General features: G+C 41.7%; 1 protein-coding gene across 1 annotated transcript; it reads left to right on the top strand.

Annotated features, from left to right (window-relative positions):
* Nucleotides 1-16,453, top strand: ric8a (RIC8 guanine nucleotide exchange factor A). Its single transcript, XM_070972753.1, has 14 exons — nt 1-273; nt 5,393-5,440; nt 8,858-9,071; nt 9,577-9,731; nt 9,890-9,970; nt 10,532-10,631; nt 10,860-11,047; nt 11,684-11,778; nt 11,885-12,035; nt 12,452-12,547; nt 12,660-12,804; nt 13,132-13,276; nt 13,874-13,993; nt 14,283-16,453. Exons 1-14 carry the CDS (start codon nt 178-180, stop codon nt 14,422-14,424), a joined length of 1,776 nt encoding a protein of 591 aa, XP_070828854.1. The 5' UTR covers nt 1-177; the 3' UTR covers nt 14,425-16,453.
* Nucleotides 16,454-17,617: the final 1,164 nt, after the last annotated feature.

Genomic DNA, 17,617 nt, shown 5'->3' with positions numbered 1-17,617 from the left:
GCATTTGGCTTGCACAAATCCTCTCCGTTAATCGCATCTCGCCGGCTGGATTCAGACATCATGCAGTCATCTGTTCGTGGTGACAAGTCATAGCCTGTATATACAATCAGAGAGGCAAAGAAACACGTACATATACAGATTCTTCAGACGGTGAAGGAGAAAGCTGCACCTTGCACAATGACGACGGAAATGGATTTAAATGCCATCATAGAGCAAATGGAGACGGGAGAGCAAGACACTGCTTTGACGGCTCTACAGAGCTTCAACAAGGAGGTAAACATCAGTACAGCAGCATAAGACCGAGACTTACTCTGTGTGTTGAAACATGGAGTTTATTATGAACAGTTATTCTCTGCTCATGTCGCCTGTTTTACTGTCACAGGATAAATAGCTTCTGGTCAAATCAGCCACAAACATCTTTCCAAGATGATGATGCTGGCATTATCATTTTCAGAGGAGACCATGGCTGGTTTACACACTGAAGGCTAGATTTGTGATTATTGTTAACATTACCAGAAAACGAAAGGTCTAATCCCATCACCAAAAATATAGTGACAGTCATATGTGACATTATCTGTTCATTGATTTCCATTGGATTATTTCCACTGAAGATTTTAACGATGCATTTTTGGGCCACTTGGGGGCAGCAGAACAGGCTGCAAACACAACTTTGACATATTATCATTTTATAGTGTTGTGATGGCAAACATGTTAGCAAACAGATTCACACACAGAGCAGCATTAGCATTGTTTTGGAGTTATGTTTGTGTTCACCTGATGAATGTAAATCCAATGCTCACTCTGTTTAGTTCTGGATTTGTCTTCTGTTCAGGTTTATCTAATAAATGCATAACTAGGTGTATGTCAGGCTATATGCCTTGTATACATGTAGCTGCTCTTCAACTCAGTGTATATTGATTAATCTCACCTTAAAGTATAATTGCTGTTTGATACAACTTTAGTCCTGTTTTTGTGGTCTAAGCCATCATTTCTACCAATGATTACATCGTAATAACCAACACAATTGCTAAGATCCAGCAAGACGCTCACATCGTCCCAAAGGGGCAGGAAGCATGAGCTGTCAGATGATCATCCCCTGGAATAAGCCTTCAAAGTGACACTAGATAAAAACTAAACTAAACATTATTCCTCTTACAACTAAGAAGTCGAATTCATAAGAAATCAAACACACCATTGCTCCGTTCAGAAACACTTGGGATTTGTTGCTACCGCCTCACTTTGTCTGATATGACCAGTAGCTTATGGTGACTAATGTTCACAAACATTAGTTATTGCTGTGCAACTCACACGACTGAGCCAGTTCACTCATTTAGAACTGTCCTCTACTTCTAATTTTGCTCTACGCTACATATTCATTTACTATTAATGCTTTACCGTTATTTGTCACTTGTGACCACTAGGGGTGCCATATTGCATTGTTAACGCTAATAACTATCATTTTAAAAATGAAAAACAAAAAATATTATTATAGCCAGCATTTTCCCCTCCCATTTCCATTGGCAAATGCATTTTTCAGCACAAAAAAAATCCTTCATTTTCAATTGCTACTTAATGTCAATTCTAAGCTAGTTCTTATTGTTTATCGTCACAGTTAACATGACAATGGCAGGGACAAACTGTAGAACCACATGTATTGTTCCATTCCAAGTGTATGCAGTTATCATCGCCACTGTAACAGATGAGGAGAGTGCAATCCACTTGCAATCCACCCAGTGGGGTCTATAATATGTTTTTAAAACAGCTAGTATGGCATATCAACTTGCACCATCTACTGGTGAGCATAGGAAATGCATTTAATTAATTGTCTCATCAGAAGCAGGGACAACAGGTATCTCCACTGGGGATAATAAATAAATAAATAAATAAATAAATAAATAAATAAATAAATAAATAAATAAATAAATAAATAAATAAACACTCCATCTCCCTCAGCAATCTGCACCCAGATTGTCATATTATTGTAGGGCCATATCATCCACCCCTCCCCAAGAAAAAACTGGTTCAGTGTGAGGCTGTGTTTTTTTGGGAGTTTAGTAAGTGGCATCTCTAAATATCACATTACTCATGAGCCTTGTTGGCCATTCTAGTATTGGCCAGGTGGGGGTCCTTGAACATGAAACAAACCAAATTGCTATAGGTTTCTGCTATTGTGTTTACTTATATTGTGTACGCAGATTTCCATAATGGAACCATGTTTTGTCTCCTGGATAGAGACCTCACACTTTATGATAGCTAATGTTTTATTGCACCATTACAAAGTGCTGAGCTTTACTGTCTTCTCTTTGACTGACGTCCAGTTTTAGGAGAATATTAACCAAAAACAAAGAGTGTTTTTACCTCTGAGTATTGTCTGCAGCTCATCCATGTAGGCTATGTATGGTCCCACCAACCTCCAAGCGTGAGAGGTAAAACCCAGGGCCATAATGCTTGTAAAACAAATTTAAATGAAATAAACTTTCAAAAATTAAAATGGAGACCACACTTTTAATTCTGCTTTCAGTTTACTGATGGCTCTATGGTGGTACTTAAGTGCTGATGGTTATTGTATGGATCATTTTGATGACAAATAAAATTATGCACAGAAAACATGATGAGCATCAGATCTACTTGTCCAAAAACATGAATTTACTTTCATCACATGAACATGGCACTATATTTGAGCTGCTGTATTAATACATGAATCTCTAAACAGTAAGTTTCCTCTGACCAAAAACTCTCCACGATATTCCCAAACTGTCAGTGTGTCAGGACAGGGCGACTTCAATTTTATAGGGGATGAAAGTAGTGAATTTGATCGGCCATGACTGTCACAACCCCTAACACGGCCATCTATAATGTATGATATGGCCACGAAAGCACCCAAAGTGCATTTGGCATGCCCCTGATGGACTGGTCAGGGCACACTTGACTGGGATCTGCGCCATGCCATGCCACTGGGCTCACAGAAATAGAGCTCTCAGTCTCAAAGTGGGTGTGCTTCATTTGGCTAACTTGGCACTTGAGCTTTAGGACGTGCTGTCTGCTAGTTCCAGGTGAGCACGGCTGCATGGTTTAGCTGTGTGGGAGTTGATCTTGAAGGCAATTGGATTAGATTCTCTGATACACAAATAGTCTCCAACAGCCCAGTCAAATCCTACTCTACTACAGAGCTCTCAGAGATGAGGAGCTTAGTGTTGCAGGAGACTCTGCTGTATAATCTGCATGCTCTCTGTTATACACCTTCCTCAGTATGCACAGTTCTCCTTTGATGTTAGCCAGGTGATGTTCAGCCCGTCGTGTATTACGTTTTCTTTGCAAGAGTGCAATGGCGTAAATGTGTCAGAATTTCTTCACTGTTAAGAACCAGTCTTAATATCAGAAGGCACACTCAAATACTCAATGAGTGAATGCACTTGGACAGTTTTAGTTAATCCATACAATTGCCAGTGAGAATTCTGGATTCTGGCTGGAAGGTGTGGTTTAACTTTTAGAAACTGGAAAGTAGAACTGGATACTGATGACCTCCGTGTTTGTTTGTAGCTCTAAATGAATGAGGCTAAAGGTAAAGACAGGGACAGTGAGGTTAAGCTCAAGAGCTTGGTGTTAGGGTTATTTGTGTAACGACTGACAACCGCTAAAATAAAGAATAAGCAAAACAAGCAAATGTGATATTTGGAAGTCAGTGGTCATAGTACAAATAAGATAAGATAAGATAAGATAAGATAAGATAAGATAAGATAAGATAAGATAAGATATACCTTTATTAGTCCCACAGTGGGGAAATTTCAGGTATTACAGCAGCAAAAGTGGATAGCAAACATAGAGGGCATCAGTAAAAGGACATTAAATATTAAATATCAACCAAACAATATAAACAATATAAAGAAGGAGTAATGAAATATGAGCAAACAATACTGATACTGCACATTGATATGAATATGAACCATCAGTACTGACATTTCACATTGAATGATAGTACTCCTGACTGGAGTAATGATAGTGAATAGTTTCCTATATTGCACATAGGAATTGATATATTGCATTGCAAGTTGAGATACAATATCTTCACAGTATGAATGAACACAGTTAATGTGTATTATAGTGCAGTCATATTGAAAGTCTTGTGAGTGTGTGGTCTACTGGGAGCACTGCTGGTTGTAAAGTCTGACTGCTGCAGGAAGGAAGGACCTGCGATAGCGTTCCTTCACACACTTTGGGTGAAGCAGTCTGTCGCTGAAGGAGCTCTCCAGTGCTGTTAAAGTGTCCTGCAGAGGGTGGGAGTCATTCTCAATCATGGATGACAGCTTAGCCATCCTCCTCCTCCCAATCATAGGAATTTTAGAATAATGTCAGCTGCGGTGAAGCTGGTAGCCTGCTGGAGGAAAGAGAGACATGAAGAGGTCACAGGTAAGATTGAGACACAGCGAGGACACAATGTCTGTGCAGCCCGTGTGAGGGAGAGAGAAAGTGCTGCATAACATTATCTCTGCAGGAAAGACAGCTTCAGTGAAATTGTGTAGCACAATGTCGCACTGCCCTCTATTCTTGAGATTGACAGCAATCAGTAAATTGCTCTTTTTCAAAACTTTTCAGGTTTTTTGAAACTCCTGCCTCAGCCTTGTGAACCTGTTCCTGTTTTAGATGTCGCCTGGCATCTTTTTTGGAAGTGGCCATGTTGGGATAATACACACTCCATGAGGGTAATGGATTCCCTTGAGGCAAAGCTTAGCTCCTGCAGTCTAAGCCCACGTGCCAACCATTACCGTAATGGAATGAACAACTTGGAGGGTATTATCCCAGCTTCGACCAAAGAAAAAAGGAGAATTATCTCTATCGCCGCTGTTCCCATCTCGACAGAGCTTTTTAGCCTCTTTTAGCTCATTGTTTTGCTCAGTTTGTTCTGCGTCTGCTGGATGTGTAGGAAGGAAACTGTTTGCTCACACTTTCAGCATAATACTTTATAATGTGAAAAGTCTTTTCTAAACGTGTCCACGTGCCCATAACAGACAAACAATGCAGAGAAACTAATGTTGAATGCAGGTAGAAAATATGGTGGAACTGCAGAGTCCAGTGTCAAAATCAGACCTCCTCCGTTAGAGATTTTGCGGCGCCACACCAACATCATGCTGCTTCCTACTTTATGTAAACATAGATCGTTTCACATGTTTGAACAAATGAGAAACTTTCTGTATCACTTGTTGGTGATCACTTCTCTGTATGCTCCCTGACTTTGTTTAAGATTTACGAGTATTTTCTCCTTTCTTCTCCCGCCTTTCCCTCTCTTCCCCTTCTTTACTCTCCTCTGCTTCTCGTCTCTTCTGTTTTTTTTCTTCCTGCTCTTCTTCTTCTCTTCACACCTTTCTTTGTGCCTTTCCGCTTTTCCTGCCTGCAGATGAGCCAGTGCTTTACATTCAGCAAGGAAGAAGAGCAGGACAGAAAGGTATTCCCAGCATTTCCATCTGAACCTTGATTTTCTTAGTTATTTAGTCAATGAAAAACACCTTTGGGGACATCTTTGCCAAAGAAGAAAACAGACATAAAGGAATTATTTTTGAGCCTTGAAATGCTTGTTTTTGTTTTTTTGCTGGACCACAGCAAAGCAGGGCCAGCCTTATAAACATGGAAAAGGAAGTTACACCATTGGTCTAAATATACATGAACAGTCCTCAGCATGTCCTCATGAGGTGTTAAAGCTTTGTTTCAGCTTGCATGAAACACTGTGGCCTGGGTCTCTGCAGATGTGTCAAGGGGCTATGAGCACACTGACGCTCATGCTCAACATGCTCTCTACTGCAACGGTTTCTGAATCGCTAGAGCCGTGCGAACGTATATTCTGTGAAAAAGTAAGTCAACAAGTGCTACAGAAGAACTCCGTAGACCAAACATGGCTGCATGTTGTGCTTTTCAGCTCCTCAGTGCAGAGGAAGAATTGTAATTCATTATCAACTTTCATTCATGGATATATTTAATCACCATTATACAATCCCTTTAAAGAGTATTTGGAACAACAGCTGTATTCTAATGAACCAAATGTTGAGGTTTTTTTAAGGGCACATGTCAAATTTTGATGCTCTCACTGTCTTTGTCTATAAATCTTAAACCTTAAAATGTGCAATAAGTACATTTGTTTTAACACAGAATTCACCAGTAAAATAAATCATGGAAATTCACACTAGCCTTTTCTAACAGCACTGTCTCACCTCCTCTGTATCATCTGTCTCTCCTGGTTTGTGCATGCCCTGTGCTTTAGAAAGAGAGGTTACTAAAGGCATGAATAAGCAATGTCATGCAGAGCCCACAGATTATCTCAAATTTACAACAGATTTTTTTGTTCTAACTTTTGGTTAATTCACCACAACCTGTGATGAATTCCATATTCTACAATGTAAATGATACAGAGAAATGAGGACGTCAGTGAGGATGCTGCTGGTTTTCAGCTGAAATTGGCTGATTTATCTCCCCAGAAATTGCAAGTGTGTATCTTCAAACTACAGCAAAGATGACAGAACATCTTCTATAGCATTTGTGAACTTGTTCAATCTTATTGCTGAATTTTCTCTATTGCATTACTAATGCTACTTGAAGACATTTGCATTGTACACAGCAGGCCAACAGCTTTACCATAATTGGTAATTTTCCATCAATACATGCTTCCCTACAGTCTAGTTTACTGATAACAGGCCATGCACTGGGTCAGAGTGACTGTGCATTTTACAAATGCCCTCACCTGGGCTACAAGACATGGCCTGGTGTACTTATACATTGCAAAATTGAACAGATCATTACAGATCAAATATTTATTAAGCATAAAGAGTGGCAGCTGTAATAACTGTAGCCTGTATAGGCTAGCATAGAACCACACATCTCAATACCATCAGTTCAGTTTGAGGGTCGAGTGGAGTAAATATGAATGACAATTTGTTAAATACATAAGTTAGTTAATAAATTCAGTCTAATCTTTTCTCAACAAATGTGCTTCTTATTGAACGTCTAACCAGCAACCCAGTGGAGCTGTATAGAAGGAGGAGAGCACAGGGACCGGTGCAAGAGAAGAGAATCAGGGTGGAAACAAACTCATCCAACTCCCCTGATGGTTACTTTGAGGGAACAGGCAAATAGGTGCATAAAGACAAACAGTAAGAGAAAATGAGATGAAGGTGTGGTGCAGTTACAGGCTGCAGTCATGCAGGCAGAAATGTCATGTAGCCATACCTCCATCTCAACTCATAGAGTCCTAGAGAAAGTGTATTAGAAAAGGGCACAGACGCAGTGGATACAGCATTTCACAAGACTGGTTATTTTAAAGATAAGGTCTAAAGATGGAGATTTTGGTCTGTCTGTCCAATATTTATGACCTTTTCCCTGGCAATACCCCCAGGACACGCTCAACATTTAGACCTGCTATTGTATAAGGTTCTAAAAATAGCTTGATTATTGGTATACTGTTCATCCTGTCCAAACCTGGGGCTCCCTTCAGGCTGTGTTGTTAATTACTGACAAACGTAATCGTATGCTGGATTATGTTGAGAGTCAACGTTTGTTTGAGTGACTGAAACACTGCAATTATGGACCACGCTGGAGTCGCAGGGAGGTGGTCCGGATGGATGGCGGGTGTTCAAAGTGCAGGACTGAGATACCAGAATCTGGGGTTCACATCCAGACTGTGGTCAGTTTAAGGCAACCAAAGCACTTTGGCTAAGGTTAGAAAAAGATGGTGGTTGCTGCTGGAATATAATTTGTAGGACTTGTTCTAACAGTGTTTTCTCGTCACTATGGTGGTTGAGTCTTGAGGCAAAAAAAGAAAGTTAAGTAAGTTCAGGGTTAAGATGTGCAGACACTCAGCACGCATCTGCACTGGAACGTATTATGCAAGACAGCTTAGCTGACGTGTCAGTGCCACTTTCAGCTGCTTGCACTGGGTCACACCATCAGCCACTGAAGTGACTTTGAAAATGTTCTGACTCAAACTTGACTGGCAGGGTCACCACATTTACTAAACTCTCTTTAAAACCTCACCGTTTCCTCTTAAAGAGCATCTTCATCATGCAAAATACTTAATATATGTAAAATAGTGGGACAGGTAGCAGCTCAATTCTAGCTTTCTTTATGCTGTCACAATTTTACTGTGTGAGTAAGGTGGAGGAGGAGGAGGAGGAGGAGGAGGAGGAGGAGGAGGAGGAGGAGGAGGAGGAGGAGGAGGACCTGAGCTCACAATGTATTTTAATGTTAGTGAATTAACCATCACAGAATAATAACTGTTCTAACTAATAATTGGTTTTCATTGCTCTCTCCTCTGGATAATTAAAATACACTAAACATAATGTACAGTGGAGTGAACACAATCATTAGTGAGAGTTTATGTAATCTACTGCAAATGTATTACGCCTCTTCTCTTTCATTTAGATCTCAAAATTCAAGTCAAAAATCAGCGAGCTGAAGTTGGTTTGATTTAACATTCAGGGTGTGAAAATTTGATCTGAACATCAAAGACACAAAAGAATCAAGTAATTCAATTCAATTCAATTCAATTTATTTGTATAGCGCCAAATCACAACAGAAGTTGTCTCAGGACATTTTCCATATAGAGCTGGTACAGACCAAGCTCAAGTCTGGGTGGAATCACAGAGCTTCAGCATGTGGAGAAAACCAGGCTGTTTGGCACAGGAGTTCAGATGTGATTTTCAAAGTAAAATACTTCACAACTATACATTTTGCAGTATTTCAATAAACATTAAGTACTCAGTGGTAATTCAGTTTCCTCAATTACTCAAGATTGTGCGTAAGATTCAGATCTTTAGGTCATTCTTTGCTTCCATAATAGAGGTCTAACCTGTTATATATTTGTTGTGTGATGCAGCATCTGGGGGAGTTGGTGCTCAGCTTCCTGAACAGGGAGTTGCAGCCTTCCTGTCAGCTGGCCTGTCTTGAAACGATTCGAATCCTGTCTAGAGACCAGCATTGCCTGGATCCCTTCATCAGCCACTCTGCCATGTCCACTCTGGCCCGCTACGCCGGCATCATCATGGCCGGTGCTGCCACACCTGCCGACAGCCAGCCAGTGGAGAGCCAAGGTAATTCCTGCCAGCTCTCCCAGGTTTCTCCAGGGTTTCACCACAATAGAGGATTTCTATCCTGCTGCTCCCGTTCTTTTGTTTCTCCCATGAAAGTCCCCTAAAACCCCTTATCCTCAATTTGGCATGGACCACACAACGGACCCTTTTTATAGCAACTTCCATTGTCATTGCAGGAAAAAGAACAGTTTCACACTTTTACACATACATTGATTGTTTGTCGACTCTGAGCCAAAACGCAGGTGCCTTGCACTCCACACCCTCAACCCGACCTGTCCTGTGGAGACACTGACGGAGGACTGGAGCTGCTGCTTCAGTGATTCACAAGCATGACAGCACAGAACAAATCTGTTGTGGAGTTATGAAACAAAAAAATCTAAATAGCTGAAAGAGAGATAGGGTACATTGGCAGCTTAGTGTATCTTTTGTCCTCTGTCCTCACATGAACCTTTTATTTTAAAAGCATTCTAAATATAGTTGACTTTGCCATTTTTCCTCTTCCTAGTCGAAGGTGAGGGAGAAAAGGGGGAAGAGGAAGCAGAAGCATCCAGTGAAGTGGTGAAGGAAGCCTCCCCTCCTTCAGAAAACCCTGACCAGGAAGTAATCGTCGAGGGTCTCAAGTCCATCTGTAACATCCTGCTACACAACGAGACAGGACAGGTCGGTCTGCTGTGTCTCTTCATACCTACATTTACACGAAATCCTCAGATTGGTGCTAATTTATAAACTGTGTCTTTGGATGGATGGATGGATGGATGGATGGATGGATGGATGGATGGATGGATGGATGGATGGATGGATGGATGGATGGATGGCAGGTGGTAGCAGCAGATCTGCAGCTCATAAAGGGTGTGGCGGAGAGGCTGAAGCAGTCTCATGATCCCACCTGGAACCATGAGGTAGGAATGTTTTAAGGTGGGAGTCAAATGAGTAGTGTGGGAGTTAAGCATTCTTCAGATATGTTCAGTATGACCACTTTCTGTTGACAGTGGCAAGTTTAGTGAATTTGTACGTTCAATATAACCTCATTGGTGTTGCAAATTAGTTGAACATGAACAAATCTTTCAGGGTTACACTCTAGTGAAGTAGGGCTGGGTATCATGAATTTTCAATACACGTGCAAATACAATAACAGGTTTTGGTACAAATACTAAAAAAAATAATTTTTGAAACCTTGCCGTGCAGAACAGAACCATGTTTCAAAACACAAAACAGCCAAACCTCTCAAATACATTCATGCATGTTTAATGCTGAACAAGACTTTGCCTAAAAAAAGTCCAGTCAGCATATTTATGACTTACTGCAAGACAGGAAAGGTTCAGTGCTTTTGGTACTTAACTGTTCTCTGTTGCACTCTGTACAACAGACAGCAGTTCCAGTGTGATGTTCGAGCTCTGATCTGCAGAGGAAAAAGCAGACAGAGCGTGAATGAGTCTCCGTCTTTTGCTTTCTCTGTCCAGGTGCGTTTCTTTGACTTGCGCTTCACCTTCCTGCTGACTGCCACCAGAGTGGACACCAGGGCACAGCTGGCTCAGGAGCTGCACGGCATCAGTCTGCTAGGTAACTGATTTCTTGTGTAACCCGTCTAACTGCTGAGCTGGGAAACAAATGTCAGCTCTTGAGGTTACTAGTCTCCAAAGTCACCATTACTAAGAGGTAATTCACCTTCCAGGTCACCAGTGTCTGACACCAGGATGTTCTGAAGTAGAACAACTCATGATAAATCAAAGAGGCAAAAATAAAATGAGGAGTGTAAGTTGATAACTTCCTGTCCTGTGTATGTTCTAGGCAACCAGTTGGATGCCACGCTGGGTCTGTGTTGGCCAGATACATTTGAGACGGCCAGGGCAGGGTTAGAGGGCATCCCACCTGAAGACCTGCCCCCACTGAGCCGGCAGCAAACAGAGCTAGCCATGGAAATACTGAAAATACTGTTCAATATCACATTTGACACAACCAGGCGCAAGGTTGACGAGGTACTGAAGACGTTCGTGGAGTTAACAGGATTTTACCATTAACTGTGAATTCTGTTCAGGCAGTCAGAGTTCCTGCAGGTCCGGTTTGCCACTGTGCTACAGTAACAGGAGTACTTGTGATGAATTACTTTCTATGAAATCCGTCATTTTAATGATTCTGTTGAACTGAACATTACACAGATGTTTATGCTGTCTTTGCATGAAATATTGCAAGGCACAAAGGAAAAATATCTGCTCGCTGTTAGCCTCAAAACAGATAGCTGAGGCCTCTTTTGGGGGGAAATGTTTCAATCTTCCTCAAGCGAGTGTCAAAGAGAAAACAGACAAATCAGCTCAAATCCTCACATCTGCTGGTCAGCAAGCAGCAGAGGAAAACAAATGCCACAACATGGCGATCACAGTATATATCAAAGTGGATTGATTGTTTTTAAATGCATTGAACTGGACTGCAGCTGCAGCGCTTTGATTCTTTAATCTCGTGCTGCTTCTGTGTTCAGCAATAAGCTTTTTGTTGAAGTATTTATGTCAGAAAACACCAGAGCGTTAGTCAGTCAGTGTGAAATATACATTAAAGACACACATTTATAGTGATGAGGGTTCATGTGACTAATATGTGCGTAACATCTGTGTGTGAAGGAAGAGGCACAAGAGTACAGACATTTGGGAGCCATACTGAGACACTGTCTAACGAGCCATGCAGACGGGGAGGAGCGCACTGAGGAGTTCCACAGGTAACACACACTTTTCTGCGTTTCTGTTCACTCATTACTGGATTCATACAGTCATTCCTCATCTGTGACGCCGTCCTCTGAACTCCCCCTCCCTTCTTTTGCTCAGCCATACTGTTAACTTGCTAGGTAACCTCCCTCTGCCCTGTCTGGACGTGCTGCTGATGCCCAAGGTACAACAAGGCTCCATCGAGTACATGGGGGTCAACATGGATGCTGTCAACATGCTGCTGGAATTCATGGAGAAAAGACTTGACCGGGTAAGACGAGACTTTATGTGTGTATGTTCAATTTGGTACTTGTTTGGTTAAAAGATATGCATTGCTTCTTTTCTGGGAGGTGAATGAAACAAACCATTTTCTCTGCTGAGCACAGTCTTTGTCACTAGGTGGAGCTCTATGTTAACTGATGAATGAATGGGGTCCATGTACTTTTAACAGAAGCAAAATGGCATCAGGTTACATCTAGTTGAGTCATCATTTATATTCACAGCCTATATTATTTTAGTAAATATTGTACCTGCATGGTGCATATTTCTAACTACAGCTGATTTCACTTCCTGTATATCGTCACCAAATAACAGAAACAATCATCAGTTATATTTCTCTGCATTTAAATGGATGCGTTTGGTGAAATGTCCCCGTCCAGATGTTGTTGATGCTTGTCTCTCTTCCAGGGACATAAGTTGAAGGAGACCCTTCTCCCATCACTGAACCTGCTGACGGAGAGCGCCCGCATCCACAGAGAGACCAGGAAGTTCCTCAGGTCGAAGGTCAGCGCTCGGCCGAGCCAAAGAGAGTCCGCGATGAAGAGATGAATTATGAGTGCTGCTGGTGTTTTTATCGCTCTGATATCCATCTATGTGTGTGTGCATGTGTGTTAAGGTGCTGCCCCCACTGCGTGATGTGAAGAACCGGCCGGAGGTGGGCAATGCTCTGAGGAACAAACTAGTCCGTCTAATGACGCACATTGACACTGACGTCAAGGACTGTGCTGCTGAATTCCTCTTTGTTCTCTGCAAAGAAAGTGGTGAGAGATTTTGTGTCTGTTGATTTTTTTCAATAATTCATGTGGACTTTTTTGTGACTTTATGCCCACTGAAACATAAACTATCTTGATTGTGTCCTCATCAATTATCTATGGTTCAATGACTGGCAGAAATAAAATCACTGGCCAGCGCAGGTGATGTTAAAATCCCTCCACCTCCCCAAGAGAAATAAATCCACTCTGACTGGGGCTTTAGAGACCCAGTACAGCTTGAACTCCTCTTTGATGATGACGATCTGAATTGAAGAAGGTTTTGTTGACGTTGTATTAAAATACTGTCATATTAACAGTCATATGCTCTCTATCCAGTTTCAAGGTTCATTAAATACACTGGATACGGCAATGCTGCAGGTCTGCTGGCGGCCAGAGGACTGCTTCGGGGGGGCAGAGACTCTGGGAACTACTCTGAAGATGAAGACTCTGAGACAGAGGAGTACAGAGAGGCCAAGGCCAAGTGAGTACCACCACAGCACTGTGCCACCTTAACTCAGTGCTTGATGTAGTGTGTGTCATTGCAGCCTTTTTCAAAAATGATATTGTGTAGCTTTAATTAATGACCTTGACAGATGTCCATGTGTGTTCGACCAATGGACCCTCCATTCTCTACTGCTCATTCAGATCTGATTCATGGTGGCAAGTAGACCAAGTAAGGTGGCTCAGATGTCCCTCCAGCATGTTCTGGGTCTGTTTTAGGGTCTCCTCCTGCTGAGCATTGCTACAGTACCTCCACAGGGAGGGGTCCAGGAGGCATCCTGATTAAAGCCCTGAACCCGCTCAACTGGCAACAGGTCTACTCCGAGCCCCTTTCTTTATCTCATCACGGCCCCTTATTCTTTTTATTACTAACCAATCATTGGTAAGGGTTGAAACACAATTCGAGGTCTCCTCTCCAGTAACCTGGTTTAAAGCTGTCTCAAGGAAGCTGAGCAGTTTAACTCCCTGATAATTGGAGCGACGTTAATGTGAATTGAAATTGTCCGTTAATTCTGCACATCAGATGTTGTTTGTTCTTTTGGTCATTTCTGTCTCTATCTGTCTCGTTTCTCTCCAGTATAAACCCAATAACAGGAGTTGTAGAGGAGGAACAGCCCAATCCCATGGAGGGAATGACAGAGGAGCAGAAAGAATATGAAGCCATGAAGCTGGTCGACATGTTTGACAAACTTTCAAGGTCAGTAAAAGCAGGACACGCACACACATGCACACACATGCACACACAAGATTTGAATTACTGCATATATGGAAACTAGTATTTTGTGTATTTAACCAATTTAGTGTAAATGAATGAATGTACTGGAAGTTGACAAGATAGAGAATCAGAGACATTTAGTGCCATTTCCTTCAGATTTGTTTGCAGTTGAATACTACAGTTTTCACTGCTCAGTGCTGTACACTTAGTTCAGTTTCTGCTCATATGCACACATTATTAATTTCATTATTCAACCCATTTCTCCCCACAGGACCAGTCTGATCCAGCCCATGCAGCTGGGTATGGACGGGAAGATGAAAGAGATGACTGCAGAAGATATGTGTAAACTGACCCATAATCCTTTGTTCCAGCCAGAAGAGCCAGCCAATTCAGAAAGTGAAGATGAGGCTTAGCAAACACAGAAGCATAAAGATAGAAACACATTCAACTCCTGTGGAAGATCTGTCTCATTTCTTTAGATGTTCACATGTCACGCAGTCCAACATGTTCCTGGAAAGGAAAGCTAGGATTTGTTCCGTCAAAACACAGCATGGAGTACACGGAAGGCAGCTTAAAGAACCAAATGACTGGTTTTATATGCGCTATCCTGTTGGCTACAAATCACCAGTGTTTTACGGATGACCACTTTCCAAAGAGTACCATTAGTTTATTTGTCTTCATCCTCACAGGCATCTGTTCAGTTCATTACATTATGAAAACCAACTTGCTCAGGGCCACTGTGGAGCACTATGACAACACCAGAGAGTGCAAAAGTAAACAAAACAGATCTTTTCACTGAAATTCTTTCGTTTCACAAGCTCCCCAAGGCTCATTCTAACGCTGGTTTTCATACACTTGGGGCAGCATATGTCAAAAAGTGGTGCAGGAAATTCGAGGTGACTCATTTGCCAGCATCTGCTAACCTAGAGTCAATACACCGCCTGGGGATTGGCTGATGGGCCCCTCAAAGTCCCAGATTTGTTCCCAGATCAGTGATTTGAAGCTCAACAGACACGACTCACAAACCTCAGATATTGGACTGTCAGTGAATGCACCATTTGCCAAAATGTTCCCTGCTTACAGTTCCATCACCACATGAGCAGCCAGGTGCATTTCTATGTCAGTTGATTTTCATATTATAATGACATGACTTTGAACTAAAGGCTGTCTGGAAGGAGGAGAATTAGTCTGAAAACTGATGATATACTTCAGAAAATAGTCAGTACGGTCACATGATGTAATCTGTAGATGGCAAAATGTAAACAAAGCATCAGTGTGGTCCTTTAAATCATGCTCCTTTCTGGATAAATGCACTTCGAGTACACACACAGATGCAACACAGCAGTGTCGATTTTGTTTCTGACAAGTCATGAATTGCTCATTTCTTGCTGTTCTCGCTTTAACGGGAAACACTTCATGTTCCTCCACGATTCTGCTGCAGTGTTTCAGTGTGACTGGGCTGCCCGTGTATGTGCAAGTCATCTCAGTCAAGTCCACACACACGCTGTATGCTGTGGACTTTGTGTTGACCATTCTTAGCTCAAAAAACAAATCAGCACCGGACACAAAACCTGAACCTCATACGCTTCACAAAGGTGGCGTGTGTTTGCGTGGTTTGGGGTCGTTTATGTCTGCAGGCCTTTATTACCAGCATGTTTAAAAGGACTGACTAATGATCAAACAGTCACAGCATGAAATGATGTCATACTGTTTGCAGAGCACAAACTACAAATACAGCTCCTCCTACCTGAGACCCAAACCACTAACAACATATTAACCCAGACAGTTTGGACTTGATTTGATGAGGTCTTGGGGTCTTCACCTCTGAGACTTCTGCCACTACCACAAAGCACAGAGGTGAATGGCATTTGGTTTATAATCTGCGAAGCTTCGATGTCTGACGTTTGAAAAGCTCAGCAGTAACGAGTCTTTCCAGAAACAGCATCCCTGTTACTGTTGCCCCGGATGATCCACAGACCTCACTGTGAACAGCAGAAAGAGTTCTGTGTTCGCAGGGGAAACTAGTCTCTGTCTGTGTTTCAGTCTGAACATTTCTACAGAATGTTGGAGCATGATGAGATGAGGATGTGTGTCGTTTCTAATTTTCACGAGAACAAAGGAAAACGGATGGAAGCTAGGCAAAGAGCTGTTCTTCAGTTTGTGAAGAAGGAATTAATTGTATTTTTGAAAAAAAGAAAAAAAAAGAATTTTAGATGTCTTGTTTTTCATGAAGACCTTCAGATGTTTTATTTTTAGAAATGAAACATGAAACTGCAGACTGAGAAATTATAATTTTAGAGAGAAGATGAAATATTCTAATGCAGCGAAAGACTATAATCTGAAACACGTTATATATTAAATGTATACTCCTTTATATTGTTATTGCATAGCTGCCAACTCAGTTGTGCACTGAAATATACATTAAATGTGTTTAAATGACAATTGACTCATGTCTTATTTGTAATGCAATTATTGTGCTAATGAGGCCCAATCCTAAGGCAATTAACAAACAGAAGACACAAAATGTCCTAAAAATATATGAGACAAAGAGAAAAACAGTTCATAAACAAAACACAAAATGCAACAACACATCAGAAAACACATTTTACAAACCACAGAGGGGAAACATGAGCTTCCATAAAGGCCACTGAACTTGACCTCATTTCGACAAAAAAGTTAAAATAAGAACTGTGGTTCCAGCAGGTAAAGGTGGTGCAAACAGTGGAAGAGGACAGTTTGTTCGTCCCCTGTCTCAGATGAGATCTGTTCTTGGTTTTTATGATGTTGAGATGTGAGAAATCCCTCTCACAGGCTGCGCTGCTCAAAGGCAGTGCGAGACAATTTAACCACCTTGTTGATGATGGAGCAACAATCTGGACTGTTTGCACAGTCAGAGGATGCTGTCAAGTGTTTCCTGCTCACTTTAAGCACATGCAGTCTCTCGTGGTACAGTCTCTGTCAAGTTGCAAGGTGGTTTCTGTGATGTCCTCTGATCCATCAGAGAGCAGCCCACAAAATTCAGCAGACTGCAACTTGGCTCTTAAGTGTTCTCCATCATCCGTGTTTTCCCTTCATGTCAGTACACACCTCTGACATTCACTCCAAGTCGCTTCAATAAAGCAAAACCCTCAGCACAGGAAGACACAGGACATGCTGCTTAGCCTGATGAAATGCTTGGAGAAAAATATTGCACAGAGCTTGTTGTTCCTCATGTAACTTGCAATAACTTGTGTCACGTTCATGTGCTTCTTCTTCTTCTTCTGTTGAGTTTTATGGCATTAGTAAGTGTTGCATTACCACCATCTGCTGGAGTGTAACAGCTTGACAGTGCAAACTGTTTGCAGTGTCTTCTCTATAATCCAGACACAATTCAATTGCTGCATTTTTTGGTTTTCTGCTCATTTCCCGCTGTTGTTTAAAAGCAGTGATGAGAGGAAACAGAGCAGTTTAATTACTGAATTCAGCCGTATTCCAGTCTCATGGTCTCTCAGTGATCCAGACTCTTGAACGTTAAGTTCCATCTTGACTAAACTTCATTTCCAGTCAGCAAGACAACTGAACACTGGCTCCCAACTGCAGCTTGCATCCAGTTCAAGACTCTGCTGC

Source organism: Chaetodon trifascialis, chromosome 10 (assembly GCF_039877785.1).
Source record: "Chaetodon trifascialis isolate fChaTrf1 chromosome 10, fChaTrf1.hap1, whole genome shotgun sequence".
Lineage (NCBI taxonomy): Eukaryota > Metazoa > Chordata > Actinopteri > Chaetodontiformes > Chaetodontidae > Chaetodon > Chaetodon trifascialis.
Note: the sequence above shows the minus strand (reverse complement) of the source record. Positions and strands in the feature narration are given on the sequence as shown.